This window comes from Equus asinus, chromosome X, assembly GCF_041296235.1.
Source record: "Equus asinus isolate D_3611 breed Donkey chromosome X, EquAss-T2T_v2, whole genome shotgun sequence".
Lineage (NCBI taxonomy): Eukaryota > Metazoa > Chordata > Mammalia > Perissodactyla > Equidae > Equus > Equus asinus.
The window spans coordinates 68422765-68446929 of NC_091820.1; the positions used below are offsets into that span (position 1 = coordinate 68422765).

At 35.2% G+C, this 24165-nt stretch overlaps 1 protein-coding gene across 4 annotated transcripts in view; it reads right to left on the reverse strand.

Annotated features, from left to right (window-relative positions):
* POF1B (POF1B actin binding protein) overlaps nt 1-24165 on the reverse strand; it is a 75864-nt gene that overhangs the window by 13266 nt on the left and 38433 nt on the right. For all 4 annotated transcript variants that reach the window (XM_070502921.1, XM_070502922.1, XM_070502919.1 and 1 more), the window contains exons 7-13: nt 13988-14118; nt 9271-9298; nt 7813-7887; nt 3096-3188; nt 2128-2241; nt 1158-1310; nt 734-853 (exon numbers count right to left, since the gene is read on the reverse strand). In XM_070502921.1, the coding sequence (XP_070359022.1) occupies nt 734-853; nt 1158-1310; nt 2128-2241; nt 3096-3188; nt 7813-7887; nt 9271-9298; nt 13988-14118 (714 nt within the window). The remainder of the gene's footprint in view (nt 1-733; nt 854-1157; nt 1311-2127; nt 2242-3095; nt 3189-7812; nt 7888-9270; nt 9299-13987; nt 14119-24165) is intronic.

Below are 24165 nucleotides of genomic sequence, written 5' to 3' on the forward strand. Positions count from 1 at the left end.
TTAAAGTGTTATTGGTAATGTTGGGATGGAAGAGAAACCAGTGGAGGAAATCTGCTAGAAAAATCAGTAGGCTTTTGAACAAATTATATTTTGTTTCATTTTGATTTTTGGTAGAGAGTGTACAGTGATATTTGGAGAGAAAAATCTGTGGTCAGTTTTTCCATTAAAATGTTTAAGTATCTTTAACTACATTTAAGAACCAGTAAATTAAGAATTTGTCTATTTGACCCAGAATTACAAGATAAGGCAATGTATACTTATTCTCACAAATATCACCCTAATTTTGATGCCAATTACAGGTATATAATTCAACACCATTTTTACCCTTGTGCTTGACAAAGTTCTTGCTATGTATCATCTCTCAAAGTCAAGTGAGTATTTTTATGAATCCACCTGTGGCTTTGCTGGAATCTCTTGCCTGCATAAGCATACTTTAGGCAAGATCATAAAGGGTTTCTCCTGCCACAAAAAAATAAATAAAAGTTAAATACCAAAACCCTGAACTTAATGTCTTCCTTTGCTTTCCTAGAAAAGATTAAGCTAAATTAGAAAACAATTTAACAATAGTTTATACACACTGATATATATGTATTTAAACAAAAGGTTCTGTGGTATATTCCTAAAACTCTACCTTCAGTTGATTTTTCTTTGTAGCTTTGAACTTGAAATCATAATTATCCTATTAGAAAGTTTGTGCTGACCTGTGCATTTATGCAGTGTGGGATCAACATACCCTTAGCTTGGAGATCTCTCTATCTTTCTCCGTTCTTAAATTTTTTACCATCTCCATATAATGGTTGCCAATCTCATCCATTTTAACCTGCAGCATCGGGCCTGTGCAAGTCTCAGAAACCTACACAAGACAAAATAACTTTCTGTAATTGGATTGTTATGAAAGAAATACATATTATATTACAAGACATTATTAGGTGAAAACCACATGATTAAATGAGACATTGAAATAACAAGAGAGATTTTTAGGAATTTCATTATGCAGCTCAAACGGCAGTGAAATAAGACCTAATTGCATCTGAGATCATCAGAAAGCAGTCAAAGCAGTCTGTTTTCTCAAGGTGAATAGGATATATATATGGCCAAGGCTAGGGTTACAATAGTATAACCAAGGCAATAACATATTTAAAACAAAATTTTAATACCTGTGTTCTAAGATTTTTATTCTCTTGCTCTAAATTACGCTTACAGTATTCCAGTTCTTTTAGTCTATATTCCATATCTGATAGTGTGTGTCGAAGAGAGAGATTGCTTTCTTCCAATGCTTGGCATTTTGAGGTTGAGTCTTGAAGTCCTTGCTGTAAGAAGACACAAATAAATAAGACAAATGGATTCTACTTTTTGGGTAAGAGTGCTCTTTTCGTTGATTAATTAGTGAAATAAAGCAGATATTTTTCTATGCCCAGTTTTCTTATATATTTACCCTTAAATGGTAAGTTAAATCAGCCATGAAAGTTATTAGATTCTTGCTCCTAGTCTGACTTGCCTATCTTGAGTGAGAAGGAATCAAGACTAGATGAATTTTCCGTGTACTAATTTAGCAATCTGATTCTTGCAACTCTTTGACCATACTGTATCCTGCCCTTTAGTAGGCACAAAAATGACCACATGCCAGATTATTTATGTGACAACTGGAAACAGAAAAAATTGCAGACCTTCATGGGAGTGAAGATTAGGAAGGGATCAGCCTTAGAGACTCATTACAATTTCCTAGGAATTGTTTCTGCTCAGACATCTGGAGAACACTTCTAGAGTTTGTTCATTCATTTATTCATTGCACAAATGTGTTAAGATCTACAAAACCCTTTTCATCAACACGTTAGTAGATTAAATAAATGAGTGAACTTAGATTTCCAATACTTATACAATTCTTGTCACCCAACAATACAGATAATTGTGAACCGTATATACTTTATATCTAAAATACATAAGTTTATCTGTTTTTTTGAGAGAGCTTTCAGTCGTTGGAAACACTCAAAGCCACTCATTTCTCATATGAACAAATTTTTCCATCATATTTTAATTCTGTCTGGATTGTATCTCATAACTCCAGTGTACCATGTGCATATGAAAAGCTAACAATCTAGTTTATCATCAATGAAAATATCAGCTTACTTGCTGCTGGCGGTTGTTTGTTCTCACTGATGCCAAGAGTTCTTCATACTCTTTTATTTGAGTTTCTTTGAATGCCAGGTCTTTCTCAAGTTTTATCTTGTCATTTTCAAGTGACTAGAAGCAAAATTATTTGTTATGACTCAGAATTACAGAAATTTGTCAACAGTCACATAATACAAAGACTTGTTTACATTGGAAGGTTTAAATACACACTTGGTTTCATTTATAGTTGGTAAATATAGTTAATAAAACAGAATTCTTAAAAGTTAAGCAAAATGTGGACTACAAAAGGACTGAAACTTTAAAAACCTGCACTGAAAGAGACATTTTGATGTATTGACTAATTCTAAGGGCAATGAGGCAGAACTTTCTGAATTATTTTAACGATTTCCCCCAATCTACAAAGACTCCTTGTTAATGCCAGCAGGTGGTGAATTTTCAAATTAGAGTCTAAATGTGTTTGTCAGAACCCAGAAACAAACAAAAAAACCACTCCAAAGTCCTCAAGGAGTTATTCATTATATGGAAAGTATTCTGAATGCATCTAGCTGATGGCACCAAGAACATCAATTAAAATAGAAAGGGTTAAGTGCTTGGAGAAAGAAGTTTTCTTGTATTCAAAGAAACTCAAAGTATGCTTTATTATTACAGAAAAGGGAGAAATTCCCATTCAATGAGTCATATTATTCCAATTTTACAAGCTACTCCCTGGCTTTAAGCATTGAATTACCTTAGTGGTAAACTAAATAATAAAAACACACTCAACTTTCTTTCACTTTTCCATTGGACAGCTCTTTTCTCCTCTCTCAACCCCAATTAACTTTTTCAAGACAGTAACTATGTCTGAGTGAGCATAACATTGTTGTTTTGTATTAAATTTTAAAAATGTAGACTGAATGGATTGATTTCTATGTTACAAAGCTAGGAACTAGAAAGTCTTTGGAAAGAAAAATCAAAATAAATGTTACTGTCAAGTCATTTTGAAGATGTCCAAGCTCCTCCCGTATGTTGCTGAATGTGGACAGCACTAGCCGGAGTGATTTATCAGACATACCCCTCATCTGGAGGAAAAAAATGATTGATGATTTATTTTACTAACATTTAAAAACAGGCAATATAAATGATAGTAATCTTATTTTTCTGTTCCTACAAGCAAACTTATGAACAGCTTTATTTTTGATATGGCAGTATTAGAATAGTGATACAGGGGCATTTTGTGAATAATATGCGTAAGTAATCCAAGCAATATTCCTGAAGAGATCATAGCTATGTGATTAGAACAAGGGTCTATTATTTTTCCCATAATGAAGTATCATCTTTCTCACAAGACAGAAATCTATGAGCAAATTCTCAAATTTACTTTTTACTTTTATTTAAAGATTAGAAAAGGTGAGGCAGTCAACCTTCAAATAATAAGATGCACCTCCATATGAATGCTGCCAAATGCACAGATTTTGGCTGAGGTGAGAAGAATATAATACAAATTAAGTTTAACCTTGAAGTATAGAAACATCTCAAATTTTAAAGAGGAGGGAGAAAAGCCCTTTCACTAGATTAAACTCATTTCTTCAAATAAAAATGGTTTAAAAAGCAGGCAACTTCCATTTCTGGAAAGATGGAGTAGAAATACTTTTCCCTATTCCTCCTGGTAGGTATAACTAAAAGCCTGGAATGTTATGTATAAACCAAACATTAAAAGACTCTGAAAGATGAAAAGAAGGAGGAAGTCTGGTTAGGAATATTGAGATCTGAAGAATGACACAGAAGTGAATTCCTGGGTTTTCTTTTTGCTTCATATATCACAGACTGGTGTTGGGGAACTAGTAACCCAGAAACAACAATGGATACAGATAACAAAAGTCCTTAGAAAAGCCTGCTCTCTCTAACCAAAGGACCATGAAAATTGCAGCCTAGTAAGGCAAAGAACTTTTTTTTTTTTTGAGGAAGATTGGCCCTGAGCTAACATCCGCTGCCCATCCTCCTCTTTTTGCTGAGGAAGATTGGCCTTGAGCTAACGTCTGTGCCCATCTTCCTCTACTTTATATGTGGGATGCCTGCCACAGCATTGCTTGATAAGTGGTGCTAGGTCTGCACCCAGGATCCGAACTGGTGAACCCTGGGCCGCTGAAGCAGAGCAAGCAAACTTAACCACTACGCAACCAGGCCAGCCCCAAGGCAAAGAACTTTTAAATAATAACCACTCTACTCCAGCCAAACACCACAGAAAAGAAACCTACAACTCTACTCCCATCCAAACCATCAAAGACCAAGAAAGGAGGCTAGACTTTCCCCCTCACCAGGCTCTAAAAGTTATACCAACACCATTCACCAGGTTGGTGTTAGAGAAAGCAGGGTAGAGAAGTGGGACTTTCATCCCTTCTTGGCAAAAATGAGACCCCAAGTACTGTGGTGTCAGTTGAGACTAGGAGGGGAGCCTAGGCTTTCACCGTATCCAGCACTATTGAAATACTGCTTCACCTCCTTGCTGAGGTGATGTTAGAGGATTCTTACTGGAAAGTCAGGACTTCCATCACTGCCCAATGGAAATGAGGCCATTCACCTTGCAGTGTCAGTGGAAGCCAAGTGGGGAACAGTAATGAAGCACTCTTCCCCATCCAAACCAAGGTGGTATCACTGGGGGCCTGCTAGAGAGCCATAGTTCCTACACATGCCCAGGAGGAATAAGGAACACCTCCCCTGATTAGTCTTAATAGAGGCTGAGTGGGGAACCTGGACTTCCACCTCCAGTTGGCAATAACAGCAGTGCCCCCACTCCCCCTGTTGTTTCAGTATCAGAGGGGTCCTGCTAAAGCAGAAGATGTGAATAAGAGCCAGAGTCACAACATAATACTCAGATGTCCAGATTCCAATAAAAAAAACACTTGTCATTCCAAGGACCAGGAATATCTCAACTTGATAAGAAAAAACAATTAATAGATGCCAACATCAAAATAACGGAAATGTTAGAATTGTCTGACAAGGATTTTAAAGCAGCCATCATAAAAATGCCTCAACAAGAAATTACAAACTTAAAACAAATGAAAAATAGAGAGTCTCAGCAACAAAACAGAAAATCTCAAGAAACTAAATGGAAATTTTGGAACTGAAAGCTCAATAACTAAAGAATAAAAACCAAAAAACCTCAATGGATGGACTCAAAAGCAGAATGGAAAGGACAGAGCAAAGAATCAGTGACCTTGAAGACAGAACAATAGAAAGCATTCAATCTGAACATCAGAGACAAAATAGACTGGAAAAAAATTGAACAGAGCCTCAGAGACCTGTGGGAGTGTAACACATATCTAACATTTATGTCATCAGAGTCCTAGAAGGGAAGAAGATGGAGATGAAAAAGTATTTGAAGAAATAATGCCTGAAAACTTTCCCAAATTAACAAAAACCATAGATATACAGATTCAAGAAGTTGAGCAAACCCCCAACAGGATGAACCCAAAGAAATCCATGTCTACACAAATCAAACTTCTGAAAACTAAAGATAAATTTAAAATCTTGAAAGCAGCAAGAGAAACCTTAACTATGGGGAATGACAATTCAAACGACAGCAGATTTCTCATCAGAAACCATAGAGACCAGAAGGAAGTGGCACAACATTTTTAAGCACTGAAAGAAAAGAATTGTCAACTGCAAATTCTGTATCCAATGAAAATATCTTTTAGGAATGAAGGGGAAGTCACAACATTTTCAGACGAAGAAAAATGAAAACAATTTGTCACTAGCAGACCTACCTTAAAAAAATGGCTGAAGGAAGTTCTCTGAAGAGAAAGAAAATGATAAAAGAAGGAATTTAAAAGATCAAGAAATGATATGGTAAGCAAAAATATGGGTAAATAGGTTTTTTCTTCTCCTTTTGCATTTTCTAAATTATATTTGAGGCCTGAAGCAAAAAATTATAACACTGTCTGATGTGTCTCTCAATGTATGTAGAGGACCTATTTAAGAAAATTATATTATAAATGTGGAGGGTAAAGAGAGAGAAAGGAAGAAAAATTTTCTGCAGTTCGCTGAAATTGGTAAAATACTGATACCAGTACACTGGGACAAGTTATGGCTATATATAATGTAATACTTAGAGCAAGCATTAGAAAAGCTATACTAAGAGATGCACTCAAAAGCACTAGAGATAAATCAAAATGGAATTCTAAAACATGTTCGAGTAATCCACAGAAAAGCAGGACAAAGAAAACAGGGAAACAAAAAGCAGAGAACAAACAGAAGACAAAAAATAACAATGGCAGATCTAGCTGTAATATATCAGGAATTACAACTTGGTCCAGATACACCAATTAAAAGACAGAGATTGGCAGCGTGAAAAAAAAATCATGACCCAACTGTGTGTTCTCTACAAGAAACTCACTTCAAATACAATGAAAATTAAAATATATATATTGAAAGTAAAAGGTTGGAAAAAAAGACCATGCAAACATTAATCAAAAGAGAGCAAGAGTGCTATATTGATATTAGACAAGAATGACTTTCAGAGCAAAGAGAATTACCAGAGACAGAGAGGAACACCACATAATGATAAAAGGGCCAATTCACCAAGAAGACATTGCAATCCTAAATGTTTATGCACCAAACAACAGAACTACAAAATGTATAAAACAAAAACTGAGAGAACTGAAAGGAGAAATAGATAAATCCACAGTTGTAACTGAAGACTTCTATACCCCTTCCTCAGCAACTGATAGAACTACTTGGCAGAAAATGAGCAAGAATATAGAAGAAATCAACAACACCATCAACCAAAGAATCTAATCAGAATTTATAGAACACTCCATCCAATAACAGATACACATTCCTTTCATGTGTCCATGTAAAATATACCAAGATAGACCATATCCTTGACCATAAAACAAAATTTAATCATTTCAAAGAATTGATCTCATATAAAATGTGTTCTCTGACCACAATGGAATCAAACTAGAAATCAATAACAGAAAGACAGCAGGAAAATCTCGAAACACTTGGAAACTAAACAATACACTTCTAAATAATCCATGGGTCAAAGTGGACATCTAAAGAGAGATTAAATACATGTAGAACTGAAAGAAAATGAAAATACATATCATAATTTGTGGGACATAGCTAAAGCCATGCTGAGAGGATATTTATAGCATGAAGTGCTTACATTAGAAAATAGGAAAGGTCACAAATTAATAATATAACTTCCTATATCAAGAAACTAGACAAAGAAGAGCAAAATAAACCAAAAGGAAGTGAAGGAAGTAAATAATACACACAAAAGCAAAAATCAATAGAAGTGTAAACAGTAAAACAATAGAGAAGATCAATAAAACTAAAATCTAAGTTCTTTGAAAAAAATCAATAAAATTGATAAACCTCCCACAAGACTGACAAAGAAAAAATAGAGAAGACACAAATTACTAATATCAGGAATTAAATAGGGGATAGCAATACAAACCTTGCAGACATTCAAAGGATAATAAGGGAATACTATGACAACTGTACACATATAAATTTGACAGTTTAGATTAAATGGACTACTTTGAAAAACTATATAATGCAACCTGTTTAATTGAAGTATAATCAACTCTTGTGAAACAGGATTTTTATTCGAAACTTTCTGTTCTTAATTAAAGGAAGCATCCCAGAGTAGTGGTTTGTTAAGTGTTGATCTCATGCCCACTCTTGACCTCATCTCACCTGCAGAATATAGCGAATTTGCTGTTTGGTAAACTCTGACAATCCTTTAGGAATCAAAGATTCAATGTCTTCTGACTGTAAGAAAAGAGAGGCTTATCCATTGAACAGATACACGTTAGTATGTTAATCTTATGGTCAGCAGTCCACAGACTCATGCAGCAGGGCATATTTTTAGAGACGTCAAAAGATTATTCCACTTTTAGGGCAAGAGTTGCTACAAACTTCATTTCTAGCATTATAAGTTCTTTCTTACTTTTGAAAAATCAATTATACTACATACACTACGGAAAGAACCCTGAATTCCAGGCATTTTAAGAAAAAGCTTGGGGCAGCCAATCAGGTGTTCTATTCCTATTTTTAAGAACAAAAGATGGTCTCTTAAATCCCATTAAATACTTCATTTCAGTGTATCTTTCAACAACTGAAAGTTTTGTTGGGTGGTAAATATGACATTTTAGAGGCTAATTTTTTAAATAACAAAAATTGGGGGAAATGAAATTGTTTATGGAGAATTTACATAAAGCTGTGGTGACTTTTGAAAGATTATGATGTTGCCACAGCAACGTTGAGAAGCTTCAACTAATTTTAAGTGAAAAGCTGAATTGAAGTCAGTACTTCCCTAATTTAGGACTTACTGAATTATGGTAATGAATGCAGTATATCAATACATTGGAAACAAAGATAAAAAGTAACATAAAAGAGGCCATTGTGCTTTATATATTGCATTGAAATCAGGCATTTCTCTATTTGATGGTTTATTCCATTAAAAGTAATTATTAATAAAATGTGCATGTATACTAGAATTAATACTTGAAAAAAATTTACGTCAAGTTGCTGGCTATTTGGCACGGGACACAGGTTTCAAAATACATTAAACTAAATTTGCTATTTATTAACGTAGATTTCACTTTTCTTTTTTTTTTTTTTTTAAAGATTTTATTATTTCCTTTTTCTCCCCAAAGCCCCCTGGTACATAGTTGTATATTCTTCGTTGTGGGTTCTTCTAGTTGTGGTATGTGGGACGCTGCCTCAGCGTGGTCTGATGAGCAGTGCCATGTCCGCGCCCAGGATTCGAACCAACGAAACACTGGGCCGCCTGCAACGGAGCGCGCGAACTTAACCACTCGGCCACGGGGCCAGCCCCTAGATTTCACTTTTCTAAAGCAGACAGTATGTGGTCAATGAAATTTTAAATGTTCTGATAAGCAAGGCCAAATTAAATCATTAGGTGGCAGCTGATAAAACGTTTTTTGTGTGAATGATTATTATTTTTACTATTATTACTTTTACAGCCATTACAAAGATCTAATGGTTATATCATTTTAAAGGCAAAATGATCATTATTTCTTTCACTAACCTATGTTTCCAATCTAATAAAGGTACCAAACTAAAACAGTGTTATTAGTACAAATATCATAATCTGCTTTATATTTGATTTTCATCTGTTTTTGCACTTACCTCATCTGTAGACTCGAAGTCCTGTTTGCTGCAAGAATGAAAAAAAAGATACACAACCTTAGGAAAATGTATATATTGGTCATAGATAAATGCTAGTGTTCCAATTACTTTATCTTTCTTTTTGATATATCATAATAGCACTGATTCATTTTATAATCCAAATGAAAAGTTTAAAACTAAAATGACAATGACACGATAAAAATAAAGATAATTTTCCTGGAACCAGCTAATCTTTTAAAAATGAACAATATCCAAATAACAAGCTGATAGAATATGCAGAATTGGCTAGTACCATCCATTTGCACCAGTCCATTTGTGGCTACAATATAGAGGTCCTCGGTGCTTGGCAATAAATGCTACCTCAGTGAATAAATAGCAATAATAGTTGTTCTCTCTCTATTTTCACCTCCCTTTTCTCCTTGTATTGCCCTCTTTCAGTGCTGACTCCAGCTTCTCTCTACAGTGTCTTCAAGTTATTCATACTCTTTTTTATCAAGATCAAAACTTGCAAGACAAGACTGAGTAACTCATTCAATCTACACTACAGTGTGTATGGCAGTGATGAAGCTTAAGGGGTATTTGAATGTTTACACAGGGACAGAGCCTTAAGCAGCGTGACCAAAATTCTAGGGGGATAATAGAATTTCCAGGATTAAAATGAGGGTTTGGCTTCGAGGGTTGGAAAGCCCTTTGTGGAACCATGTTAGGCAGGCAAATGCTGCGAGAGAATTGTTAGTCATTATACCAGTCTGGCACTCGCTCCTTTGGGGAATGGTGAAAGCTGGGAAGGATACAATTCTAGTGTTGTCAGCGGCAACAGACAGGCCTTTATTTTTGCTTACTTGCTCTCTCTGCACTTAGTGGAAGAAATGGGCTCAAAATACATATGGCGAACATACTTCTGAAAGAGAAACCAGTACGCACGTTCTGACAGAAAGACAGAATATTTTAAAGTAAGACAGTCTTAGAAAATCATAGATATATGATTGCCATATCCTCAGTATAACAGAAAAATGTTTTAGAGATATAAGCTAGTACATTAGCTCCTATCTTTATGTTCTAAGTGCTTATGAGTAATATATTGTTTACAGAGATAAGTGGGTCATTCACTGTGCAAAACCTCTTGCATGCATTTATAAAAATATACAAGCTAATGTGGAGAAAGAGAACTGAAGATTCCATTTCCCGAAGCATAACTGCATATGTGCAATCGTCTGTCTGTATGTATGTGGTATTTCCTGTGTTGCCCAAAATAGAAATTGTGGAGAGGCCCTAGCAAAAAAAAAAAGAAATATCTTCTACTTTTTAAATGTTTTACTAAAGTAACTGCATACATATATTGGAAGCTAAAACAAGTTAAAAATATGAATCACAATGCAATTTTAGTAGTCTTGCATTACTGTTAACTGGACTTATCACTGTATTAATAGACCTTTTATCTTTAAAATTTTGATTCCAATGACAACCTACTATACATGTCTCTAGTCACTTACTTCTGTCTACAAATAAGAATACAAAACAAAGAAACAAAACAAGGGACTATCAACGGCACTTAATACTGGAATTTTAAAAATAACCAGAATGGTTTCATGAGACAACCTTCCTCAATTCTTACCCTGCAGCCCACTCACTGCTGAACTGCAATTTGGAAAGAGAAGAAAAGTGGAAACAAAAAGGGAGGGAGAGAGGCAGAGAGTGCAAACAAATAGAGCAGAGCAGGGAGGTGGAAAGGTCAGTGTGGATTACATCTCCATTCAGCACTGGAGGGTGGTGACTAGAATTACATTGGGCAGAAGAAAAAAAAAAGAGTAGCACTCACTATACACCATCTCGCCTCCTAGGAAGGAAGGAATGTAGTAAGGAAAAAGAAAAGAAAGGAGGGAGAGAAGGAAGGAATGAAAAGAAGGAAACTGACAACCTTCTGACAAACAGAAACTCTTAAGCACCAAAATTTTATGAGACCCTCTCCACTCTAGAGTGTTTACTTAGGTGGAGGCACTAGCTTTCTATTTTCTTTTTGGTATGTTTAGCTACTCTACGAATTAAATTCAAGGCTTTGCAGTGCTCAATTACACATTAAGGTCACCCATGTATATTTATCAAAACCCCTCGATGAGAGGAAGTTATTTCAAAACCCCGGGTTACACCTTTACCTGGATGATCATTATGAAATAATTTAACTTCTCTTGCTCAGTTATTTTCTCTACTTCTAGTTTTTAGTTTTTTCGTTTATTAGTATGAGACTAATAAATTTGGAATATATTTAACTGTCATTCTATAAACTTTATCAAGTAGATTGTGTCAAGGCCACGTGCTCTGAAGTGTTTTGGGGCAATACAAAACACGAATATTATCTTGTCCTGTACTTCATACAAACATAATTGTCCCAAGACAAAATTTTAACAATGTCAATCCTGTGATTTTTCCAAATTTGATGATTCAAAAATTTTATGATTTCTTTAATTTGTCTGCAATATCTTAAATAATTTGGAGATACATATCTAGTTTTGAAAGGTTAAGTGATTTGCCTAAGGAGAAAAGAGTAAGAGTTCTAGTCCCAGATTTTGCCACTTTTGTGGCGTTAGGTCAGTGGTTCTCAAACTTGAGCATGTATCAGAATCCTCTGGAGGGCTTGTGGCTGGGCCCTACCCCCAGAGTTTCTGATTCTGTAGGTTTATTTCTGAGCTCTCACATGATTCTGACACTGCTTGTAAGTACATTAAGTCTTTTATTGCTTATAACAAATCTATGAGATAAGGATTACTGTTATAATCCCTATTTTACAGATGAAGAAACTGAGGCACAGAGAGGTTAAATAAGTTGTCTGATATTACACATCCAATATGTAACCAAAGCTGGGACATGAACGCTGTTGTGAACTCTGGATCTAGAATCAGGGTACTTAAGACTTTGTCTCCATATGCTCTTGATATTACAATGCAATACTTTGATAGAAATATTCAGGGCTGATTAATGCACAGAAGAGAAACATCTAGACCAAACTGAGTATCTAGGGAAGGCTTTCCAGAAAAGTTGTCATGGTTTATATGTACAATAGTACTCAGAATGTTTGAATCCATCTCAAGCACTTAGTAGCTGTGCGACCTTAAGTTAATAGCTTACTCCCTTTGGGTCTCCATTTGAAACTTTTTAGGGTTACTGTGTGAATTAGATAATGTAAAAAAAGCATTTAACACAGTGTCTGGCACATAGTGGACACTCAATAAATAATTGACAACTCAAAATGACGGGAAAAATTTTAAGGTAGTGACCTTATACAAATGGATGAATATGTGAAATAGTCATTTGGGTAATGGGAGAGGGTGTTGATTAGTATAAAACAATGATGAAGGCCTAGCTGAAGATTGAAGTCATGTGTTTATTCACGTGTTGAATTGAATTGACTCCAATTCTAATAAATGGCTGTGCTTTTCTCTAACAGTGTTCAACTGCATGGATGTAGCAGTAAAGAAAGCCTTCATTTATTCAACAAATATTTTTTTGACTACCACACTAAACCAGTCACCACACTAAGCACCAAGGAAACCAGGGTAAATAAAACAGCTCTCATGGAGCCCTCTGAATTCTAGGGGTAGTTATTGCTGGGTATTGGATGGAGGAGATGGTGGTAAAGAGAAACGTAAAAAAAAGCAAAAAGCTAGACTAATCCAGAGTTGGGATTTTGCTAAGTGGGAGAGATAATAAAGTAAGAAGGCAAAGCAGTTGAGGGTGATGGTAAGAGAATGGTTTCAGTCATGAATATGAAAGCAAGAAAAGTCAGGAAGGAGGGAGCTAATAAATGGAGAGAAAGAGATGTAATAAATTGAGAGAAAAGAGATGGACAAGAGATTAAAGAGCTCTAAGAAGTAGAAGAATCTAGTTAGTGAAGTCTGAACTAGAAAAAAATTCTACCGACTTTCCTTTATCCTCCAGATTTTTCTGAATTTGTGGAGCTTTCCCAGATTTTTGCCTGATAGTGGACCATATATGATGTGACTATATAGTAGAAGGCAACTTTTGGTGTGTAGCTTATGGAATTCATTTCATGACATAATATTCTCTCATCTATACGTGAACAGTTGATAAATTGCTTATGTATATATATATTTAAATATATATTACTTATTAGATATTATATAATATACATATTTATATTTACATTGATTTATAAATAGATATTTATATAATTTACATTTGATATATTATTGTTAAACAAGTTATATGTAATATAATATATACTATTAAACTAATATAAACATATAATAATATATAACACTAAATGTATAACAGTAAATGTAACTATTAAACTCTGGCCTTCATACGTTGAGTGCACATTAGTGGAAGATAACAGTGTGTTAGCAGTGGGATTGTATCCTATATCTTAAAACAAGTCATAGTATGCCATGCATTTTTTGAGCTCCTTGCCCAAGAGGTTGCATTTGCCATCAAAGTACATTATGAAAGAAGGTACATAGAATTCTTTACTGATCCTAAAAGGGCTGGTGTGATCTTTTTGATGATTTTCATGTAGTACATAAACTCTTAAAATGAGACATTTGCTGAGATTTGCTCATAGAGTTGCCCTATTTCCCCATTAAAAGTACAAGAATTTTGCTGTGAACCTAAGACTGCTCTAAAAAGTCTATTTAAAAAATACTAGAGAATTGTAAAATGTTTGATAGCTACAACATCAAGGCAAATGATATGTTTACAGTACCTTCCTCCAATTCTCTGCAAATGTTCTAATAAGCAGTGATATAGATCGGTATTTTTACGGCTCAGATCAGCAAGCAACTCTCCAAAATATTTGGGGTCCAATTTTTCAGGGCCATCATCTTGAATTATCACCTGAAGAAAGCATCAGCCACAATTATAAATAATATTAAGTGTTTCTAAGTTCACAAATGCTTTGATGAGAAATGAAAAAAGTGAAATAACCCATTAATACAAATAACTCATTACAAAGTCATCACATGAATCAAGCCACTAAATTTTCTTTGTATCTAGAATATACATTTTTCAATATGGGAGGAATTTAAAGGAAAAGCAGCATTGCAATAACATTTTCAATTTCACTTCACTCAAGTCTAAATGACCTAATGAATGCAAAACTTGAATAATTTGTATAAAAATTCTTGAATATAGATGCTTAAGTAAAACAGTAAAACAAGTAAATCAAAATCCCTGAATTGCCCATTATCACAACATGGCTCACTCATCTGTCCCCTGTTGGAAAAGAAAATGTGAATTATTTGAATTTTACTGACTCTAGAAGAATTGATTTCATTTGGATTTGCATCTTCTTAGTGAAAGTCATCTTGATTTATTAGTGTATCTTGAAGTTAGATTAAATAAACCTTCTCAATTCAATGTGTTTTTATGTATTTCTTGTTGGATTCCCTCCATTTATTGTCTGGACTGCATATCTAGTCAATCTGACATGAAAGAGAGTAGTTCAGGGCCAAGTGTAGAAAATTCATAGACCTCAGAGACATTTGAGATGCTAAACACAAATTACTGTGAATAGTGTCCTAAATAAGACCTATTCTATTGGCTTCATATCCTTTGGTATGAATCTTTTCAATATTATTGACTACCTTGCTTTCCATCCTCAAAACAACACTACCTGGAGGTTAATAACTTAGGTTGCATTCCATACTACCTTTGATATTACACGTGGAACCAAAGGTGTCCTATAAACACATTTATTCCTGAGAATATATATATATATATATATATGTATATTTATATGATAAATAGACTTTAAATTTGGATACTTCCTTTTCAACTTGTCCTCTGAATGCAGATCCCAGAAAAGCATGCATGCTGAGGCAAATGGAAGGATTGCAAAGTAAGCAGAGATGGGCTTTCATAATTGTGTCTGTGATATGCTAAGCCATTTTATAAAATACAGATAAATGGAAAAAGCCACATTCAACATAAAATATAGTATCATCCTGCTTTTATTAATATATATATATATTTCACATTTTTAAAATCTAGATGAACATACCACAATGCTATCTTATCCATGTACCCTTGGAAGTTGCTTTCATAGGGAAGTAGTGATTGTTTCCTAAACAGAGTAGTCTCCTATATGAAGGCATAAGTAGATGGATAAGCTGGTAAAGTGAATATCATCACACAGTATGTTTAAACGTCATGGAATTAATAAATTGTGTATATTCAGCATAAAACCTTTAAATGCTTACATAAACATAGTAACACTTTCTATTTCCCAACGTGTTCTCTGTTCCAGACATGGTAAATTTCACTGTCCTGGCCACACATCCCGTTATTCCTGCCTCTGGTTTTTACTCACATTTTTGACTCCTTTGAATACTCTCTCTCCTTCGTGCTGTGTATCCAAATCTTACCTATCCTTTGAAATCCCTCTCAAGATCTACCACCACCATGAAAACTGAAATAATGCCAGCCAATGAGCTAATTGAATTTAGCTCTTTGTGCTCAATTATCTTGAATTGTTTTCATATTATTTTACATATGTAAATCTTGTTCTCTTAGCATCCTCTCCTTACCCAAAAGAAATAAACAAACTTGAGTAAAGAATGTCATTGTTTATAGTATATCCAATAGTATCTAGCACAATACTGATTGAACACCCTATAATTGTTCAGTAAGTACTTGTTGAATTGAAAGAAGTCATCTACCTGGTTAGGAGAGACCCCGAATTCCAGCTGTTTCTGGAAAGAATTTTTTTACATGTTTCTCTTTTAAAGCAACTAACCAAGAATGGTTAAGGAAGCCAAAAAGAGCATAGGCAGCACTTCCTCAAGAATACCATAGTGATCCCTTACACCCTCTTCCTAAGTTCAGGTAAGTCTAATAGTAGCAACTAAACTGAACTCCTTGTAGTGTTGGAGACTGACATTTCAGTTCTATCTAGATTTCTAGATCTTGGCAGTCAGCTCCTCAGTGACAGTCCCCTCTCAGGAAATGAAGGTCAAAATTAGGCAAGTCTTTATTCAAAATAACCATGAATACTTTTGATTTCATATTTTATTCATGCATTTCTCCCTTATACACCACTTATATATTCACCAAACTGGAAGTGGCCTAAAAACATGGTTTCAAATATGATTTTAAAAATCAGAGTTAACTGGATAAGAAGAAAATTTAGCTGTCATGTCAATGTCATTCCATGGGTCTTCAGGTTATTTCAGTGCTGTAGCTGGCCAGATAGATACCTTCTTCCTGCCTCACCTCTCTATGTGTGTCCTTTCCAAAACTGTAACTTTCCCAAATAAAAGAGGGCATTTCTTTAGCCAAGGATATTCAAGTACTAAGCCCCCTGTTAGAATCTCCAAACTACTGATTTGATATGTTTATATTTTACATATTTTTCTCACTTAACTGATTATAATCCCCTCATAATGCTGTAAAAATCATGGTTTTTCCTTCCAATTTGATTCCTTTTACAGAGTAATTTCATAGGTTCAAATTGTCTTAAAATATTTATTTCTTTTTTATTTTTGCACAAATATTCTCCTGTCATTGCACTGCACACTAATAGACGTTTTGGGTACATAATTCTTTGCCCACATGGATTTTTAGTGCCATTGCTAAAACTTTTGCTCATGTGATTTCTATGTGGTGGATTTAGGCACCCAAACAAAGAATCAGAGAGTCTAGGACAAGGAGTTATTTACATCAACATTGTGTCTGTGTTCACAGCTAGAAAGAGGTGTTAAAAATTACCAAAGGGAAGTGATTTTATTTTGAGAAATAATAATAATAACTAATATTTATTTAGCCCTGACTGTGTTCCAGCCATTATGCTGTGAACTTTACGTAAAGATAAAATGAGGTAATGCTATCTTATAACCACTACACCATATTGCCTCCCAGGTGACCTCTTGTGTTTGTTTTCTCAGCTACTTTGAAATTATACCGTCCCTAACTGCATTATTTTGGAGGTTAGTTGGGCTAAGACTTGAAATAGTAAGAGTTTGATTTTCTTAGTGTGAAACTATGCAAAATATGCCTAAAGTTCATGTAATAAATTTTAATCAGCTAGAGAAAAGGGAACAGCATTAGAACTGAAGAATGGGTTCTTTTGGCAAAAGAGATGTCAAGGTGACAAAGCAGGAAGCAAAATTTTACTCCTTTGTATCTATATTCCTCTCAGTTTTGTACAGTCTACAATTTACAATAACATTTGAGTAACACTCAGTAAAAACCAAAACCCAATTGAGTTCAAAAATTTGGAGAGGAGAAGACAGAAGTCAGATTCTCATCTACTTTTAAGTCTTTGACAGGACTATGCTCAACAATAAAATGAAATTTCCTAACTGTAAACTGTGATGTGCCAGGTAGCAATATTTCCCATTAGTAAATCACAGGTCCTTAGAGCTTCTCAGTTTTATAGGAACTGTCTAGAGGTGTGTTTTGACATATCTTTTAGAGTTGTCTCAAAGCCATGCTCTTGCTTTGAAAGAGCCAAAATAGGGAGCTACCCAAGGAAACATGAAGGTTTGGGATCAGAATAATGATAAATCTAGTGGATGGAATTTTCTCTCTGTGACAATATCGAGCTGATAGGATACTTGAGATATAGGTGTACCCCATACCTACTCTTCCGCCTGATGAATGAGAGCTATCTCCAGTCTCAATCTTGGATAATAGCTTTAGCTCTGAACATATAAGCAGGACAAGAATATGAACTGTGCTAAGAATAGTTTATCCCAGATACACAAAATGTGATATTTCTCCAAAAAATTACAAAAATTATTAAAGAGCCTTAGCATGTGTCAATCAAGTACCTTTAATCAGATCACTATTTGACTATAATAATTGCCAAGAGTCCAATTCCTTGTCTCTGATTGTAGTGAAAAAATCTTTGATTAGAATTGCTGCTGAAAACTCAAGGCAAGGCAAAAATGTTTAGGTGTGAAACCAGGAGTAAATTAGTGGTCATTTTTCAGAAAATCTGTAGAAAGGAAGTACCTTGTAAAGGGAGACCATGGATCTCACCTCACTACTGCCTTGGAGATTCTTATCCTGGTTCCAATTTTGGGTTTTGTTTCTTATTTGTGGTCTATGTGATTCTAGGAGTGAAATTTTCTTGCTAGCGTCTACATTATATAAACTTGGATGTTCAAAGATGATACTTTTGATGACCATATTTACAAAAGTCAGTGGTAGTTATTATAGAGCCCTGGAGACGGTAGACACACAGTAGTAACAAATTCTGGCTGAGCTACCTGTATTTTCTTGCCTGGCCCCCCTCAAGCTTAAGGGCATACATTTGTGAGAATGCTACTCAGGACTCGGGATAGTTCATGATCAAGGCATAAATCACAATCCGGTAGTACAGGTCATTGGCTTAATTAAGTTTATTCCCGCTAGGTAACTGGCTTAAATGTGTGCATGTTTCGCCTATTTAGAAGGGTTGCTTAGCAGCTTATAAAGTGCTTAAAATGCAATGTTATATAAAAGAGATTATACATAAATGCCTAACCCTCTAAAATATCACGAACATGTTAAGTAACAAGGTCTGCTGTGCTTAGACCCTACTGGGTAGAAACGTTTTGCTACATGACAACAGAAAACATCACTATTAATAAAAGGTTACAATGTATAGCTTATTTTACTGAACAGCTCATAATCATATAGTGACATTTGTAGGTAAATGAGGCTACTGCTTCATTAATTTTGCTTTGATTTGGGACATTTAATAGCTGTCAGACTGATTGAAACCATAGTTAATCAAGTGGTCATTAATCCCTGTGAAATTAAATGCATTTTAGGTACCAGCGTTATTTGGCTAATAGGGTAAAAGAAATAATTGCTCTCTTCCTATTTTGTACGACAAGAAGAAATCCTAGCAGAAGAGAAAGTGTCAGAATTTTAGGTTCTGAAAATCCTCACTGCTATTTTTAACCTCCATAGATATTTTAGTAAAGAAATATTGCATTATACAGTACCTGGTACGTAGAAGATTTTCAATAAATGCTGTCACTGAATTGAATGCACTTTACAATAATCACACTTCTAAAATGAAAACTTTACTCATAACAACAGTTCTGTTCTTAAAAATAAAGGCCTAATTTAATTTTCTATGTGAGTAAAGCTAGGCAGCAAAGTGTTTCAATGAAGAAAGAATGGAAATTGGAGCCAAAAGCGGAGCTCCCGCTTCCTAGCTGTAGGTTACATATGCTGCATACTGCATAACCTCTCTGAACCTCAGTTTCCTCAACTGTAAAATACAGGTAATTTAATACCTATTTTATAAAGTTGCTGTAGATATCACATATATTTTGGTAAATTGTTAAGCCATAATGCAAAACCATTACATAAATAATGGTCTCATTTAACTTAAGACATATGGACAATTGGCTATTGGAATAATGATAGGCGTGGAAGATGACTATAAATTTTCCACAAGACTCTCAGCTGCCTGAGAGTAGAGACATCGTCTTCATGTATTGTTTTGATTCTAGTACCTAGCCCAGGGCCTGAATACAGTAGATGTTAAGTAAACATTTGTTGCAAGGTAAGTCATGAAGAAGTTGTTTATAATAAAGGATGTAACTGGGGCTAAATATTAAGTATAATAAATGTAAAAGCACTAGTTGGAAGAGATGCTTTAATAAAGCACACTGAAATGGGCTTTATTAAGACCTAACCAAGGTTGTTCTCACTCCTTTTTGGTGTATGTGTACCTTTTGACATTATGTTATAAAATAAGATGATTATTCCACTCTCAACCAAGTGAAAACAAAAGTAGGTGGCTTGGATTGTTACTTTATAATGAATACAGGTGATTGAATTTGTAACATTTGTAACAGCTTAAATTATTCTTTCTGACTGGAAAATAAAATGGATAATAGTTTCCTATAATACAAGTGAATATCAAGAATTAATGAAGCTTGTTCTCATGGACAACAGGAATTATGTTACTAATCATGTTTTACATTTTTTTTCTAATGTTTCCAGAAAGCTCAGAGCTAAGTTTTTAGCCCAGTTTTGCTAATGGCATAGAACTCTGTGGCCTGCATTTCTGTGTACTCTCTTTTCCTTCTATTGTTATTACTCCATTATATTTACACTGTCCCTGACATTTCTTTCTCTATTCTATTATATCTTATTTGTTCTCTTAAGCCACTCCAAATCCTTTTTGTAATGAAGTGGCAGGTATAAGTATATATATATATGCAGACATATATATGTGTGTGTGTATACACACATATATATATATACACCAAAGAAATTAATTTTAAATGAATATGTATTTTTTAATATGTAACTTATTGGTAATACTTTTGTTGCTGTCTTTTCCTCCTCTCCACTTGTCTGTCATTTCTCTAATCTGCCATTCTTTAGTATATAATTTATTCAAGGAACGGAACCACTTCTTTATGTAAGGTAGGCCAATGGAAGAACTTACTACACATATGCAGTAGCTCTTTTAATGTAATTTATCTTATATTCTAACTTTTTTCTTACACCAAAGGCTAACATCTATATCCAAAAGCCGCATGCAGGATTTAAAAGGTCTCAGGAGCGTGATTCTTTCATTCATTCAGCACACATTTATTAAGAACTTACTAAGCACTGTCTAAGGCATAGTTCTAAGCACTATTGGAAAAAAAGACACATAAGATACTGTCTCCTCTCTCAAAGACTTTATGGTTTTTTAGAAGAGCTAAGATATGTACCTAAATAAATTTAACGTAAGGAATAGATTGACCACTTGATAAGGGCTATAAAGAGAGGCACAGACCAAATGCTAAGAAAGTTACAAGAAGGAAACCTAACTTTCAACTATATGAGAGAGGTTATATGTAGAAAGAATCATCAGACTATGACAACTGATTAGGTGTGGGATGGCGAAGGAGAGGAAAAGTAAAAAATAGTGCTAAATTTTGTCTGGTAATTAGGGCATTGGAGATATCATTAATACAAATAGAGGGCTTAGAATGAAAAGCCAGTATGTGGTCAGTTGGAGGTGACTGTAGGACAGCCAAATACAGATGTCAACTAGTCCATTAAAAATGATGTATTAGACCCGAGGAGGAAAGTTTTGGGTGCTGTCCATGTAAAGGTGATCATGTAACGGTGTCCATGTAAAAGCCTCAGAAGTCAAGCTTTTGTATCATATAGTCAAGGGAAAGTGGGTAAGAAAGGAGAAGGAGGTCAAAGATGGGGCCCTGGGGAAGATCTCCTGATGAAAGATGGAAGAGCAGCCTCAGAAGAAAACGTAGAAGCAGCAGTATAGCATAATGGGAAGAAAGAATATCAAGAATAGAATGGGTTGACAGCGTCATATGCTATAGGACTGGAATAAGATGAGCACAAATAAAAGGAGGTAGAATTTGCAACTTGAAGGTCAATAAAAGCAGTTTCAGGGGCCGGCCCGGTGGCGCAGTGGTTGAGTTTGAATGTTTCACTTCTTGGCGGCTCGGGGTTTGCAGGTTCGGATCGTCAGTGCGGACATGGCACCACTTGGCAAAAGCCATGCTGTGGTAGGCGTCCCACATATAAAGTAGAGAAAGATGGGCATGGATGTTAGCTCAGGGCCAGTCTTCCTCAGCAAAAAGAGGAGGATTGGCAGTAGTTATCTCAGGGCTAATCTTCCTCAAAAAAAAAAAAATCAGTTTCAGGAGCATGCTCAAACTAGAATCTGGTTTTCAAAGTGTTAAGAAATGTGTGGGTAGTGAGGAAATGGCAGTAGTGAGCATGCCTTCCTCCTTCTAGAATTTAGTAGATGAAGGGAACGAAAAAGATGGTAGTGTTGTTAAGAGAGTCACCTTGAAGGCAAAGTTAGATTCTTAATTCTTGAAAATTGAAAGAATCGGAAGTTTGCTGAAAGTACCGAGAAATTTTTCAGTAAAGTGGGGCGTTGAAGAAGTTCACATAGTGACCTCAAATTGTGATCCCTGGACCGTAGCATTGGGATAACCAGGGAACTTGGAAATGCAAATTGTCAGGTCCCAGTACTCTCTATTTAAACAAGCCTTCCAACTGATTGTGGTGCACAAGAAAATTTGAATTCCACTGCCCATTCTCAGTAGAAGGCAAGGCCAACTGCGGAGAGGGAGAGAATAGAACTGGGACCCAGTGTGTGAGGAGGGTGGGAAAGATAAAGATTAGATATTGAAGACCATGGTAGCAAGTCAATTAGAATTAATTAAAAGGACTCCAGCGACATGGGCAATCCAGCAAGATAGAGACAATCTGTACCACACTAAATTGGCCTAGTTTGTAGACTATCTCTAGCACACAAAGAAATCAAAATATAGGGGCAGAGAAAGTGGATGGTAGTCTACCCACAGTAAGGGACCAGCAAGGAGAGGACAATAATCAGAGAAGGCAACAAAAATTGTAAGGCTTTATAGCAAGAGCATTGTTGAATTGGCTGACAGTGAAGACCAGCCTAGCTTGGAACTGACAATTGGAGAGCTTGTTGAGGGCAGGGTTCAGTAGGAATGAGAAAGTAGGATGTGAAGTGAGAAAGTGATGATAAGAGAGACATTCAGCATTCCAGATTAAACAGTTTCAAGGGATGATGAGGTTCAAGGAGTGGCCAAAGTCTATGAGGGCTGAAGATGTAGAGAAATGAAGCAGCTGACTGTGATGAAGAACCATGAGGGCAGAGTAGGGGAAAGATCACTGATATGAATGGTAATTCCTCATAGATGATTCCAGGGTGGAGGTCAGTGGGAAGTGGAGAGAAGATTGTAAGCCTGCCAATGAAATTGTTGAAGGATGGGGAGAGTGACTAGAAGGTCAGTAGATAGCAAAAATACAAGCTAAGAAGGGTGGTGTTTATGGATTGCAGGGTTTTAAAGAGAGTAGATAGTTGATCAACAAAAACTGGAACATTGGACTGTAGAAAAATTTTACTGAGAAAAGAATTAACAATAGATACATAGAAAACCAAACAAATGAAAAAATAGAGGAATTATTAACACCAACAAAGAATAGTTGTACTAATAAAGAAGCAAAATAGTGCACAAATTGGTTCAGCAGTAAATCATACTTTCATAGCAATAATCATATAAACATTGAGTTAGCAAAAAAAAAAAAATGGGGATTTAACTATATTGGGATGATTGAAGGGATGGAAACAGATGGATGGGGGATTAATAGAACCAAACAGATAATATACAACATTGACAAATCAAGAAATAGCAGCATATGTACATACAAACTATTTAGCTATATGGAGGTAAATACCAGGAAAAAAAAAGCTAAGAGTTGAAAATGGTTGCCTCTGGGGATCAAGTGTATGTGAAGAGGATTGGGGCAAGAAATTGCTGTTTGTTATATATGACTTTTAGTACTATTTGACCTTTTAAGCCATATACATACATTACTTTCATTTAAAAAAATAAAAAGTACTTTTTAGAAGAACAAATAAATAATTCTTGTTTGCCACAAAACAAGAATTCAAAGGGCATCATAGCAGGAGGTAGCAGGAGACAGATAAGGGTGGTGCTGGGAAAAGATGGGCCCAAAACAGATGTGAATTAAATTTTTGGAAGGGATAGCAGGGGATAGAGGTTTGCGCAAAAGACACCCATTTTCAATAACGGTGATGAAGAAGGCAGTAAATATGGAAAGGGACTTGAGCCACATGTTAATGGGTGAAGGAACAGGCAGAACTGCTGAGTTTATTGAGCTAACCAGCCCAGAGATTCCACCATTAGTGAATGACTTATGTTACATAAACATTAGAGCAAGCTTCCTGGATACTTGCCAGAAAAAGCACCTGGCACTAAGATCTGTACTGTCTCGATGTTGACAAAAATTGAATTTTCAAATGACAGAAGAAAGTCATCACAAATTGGAGTATTTTCCATTGACAATAGCAATATCCAAGTGAGCAGGACTGTTCCCTTTACTCCAAAAGGTTTCTTGGAAGCCTCA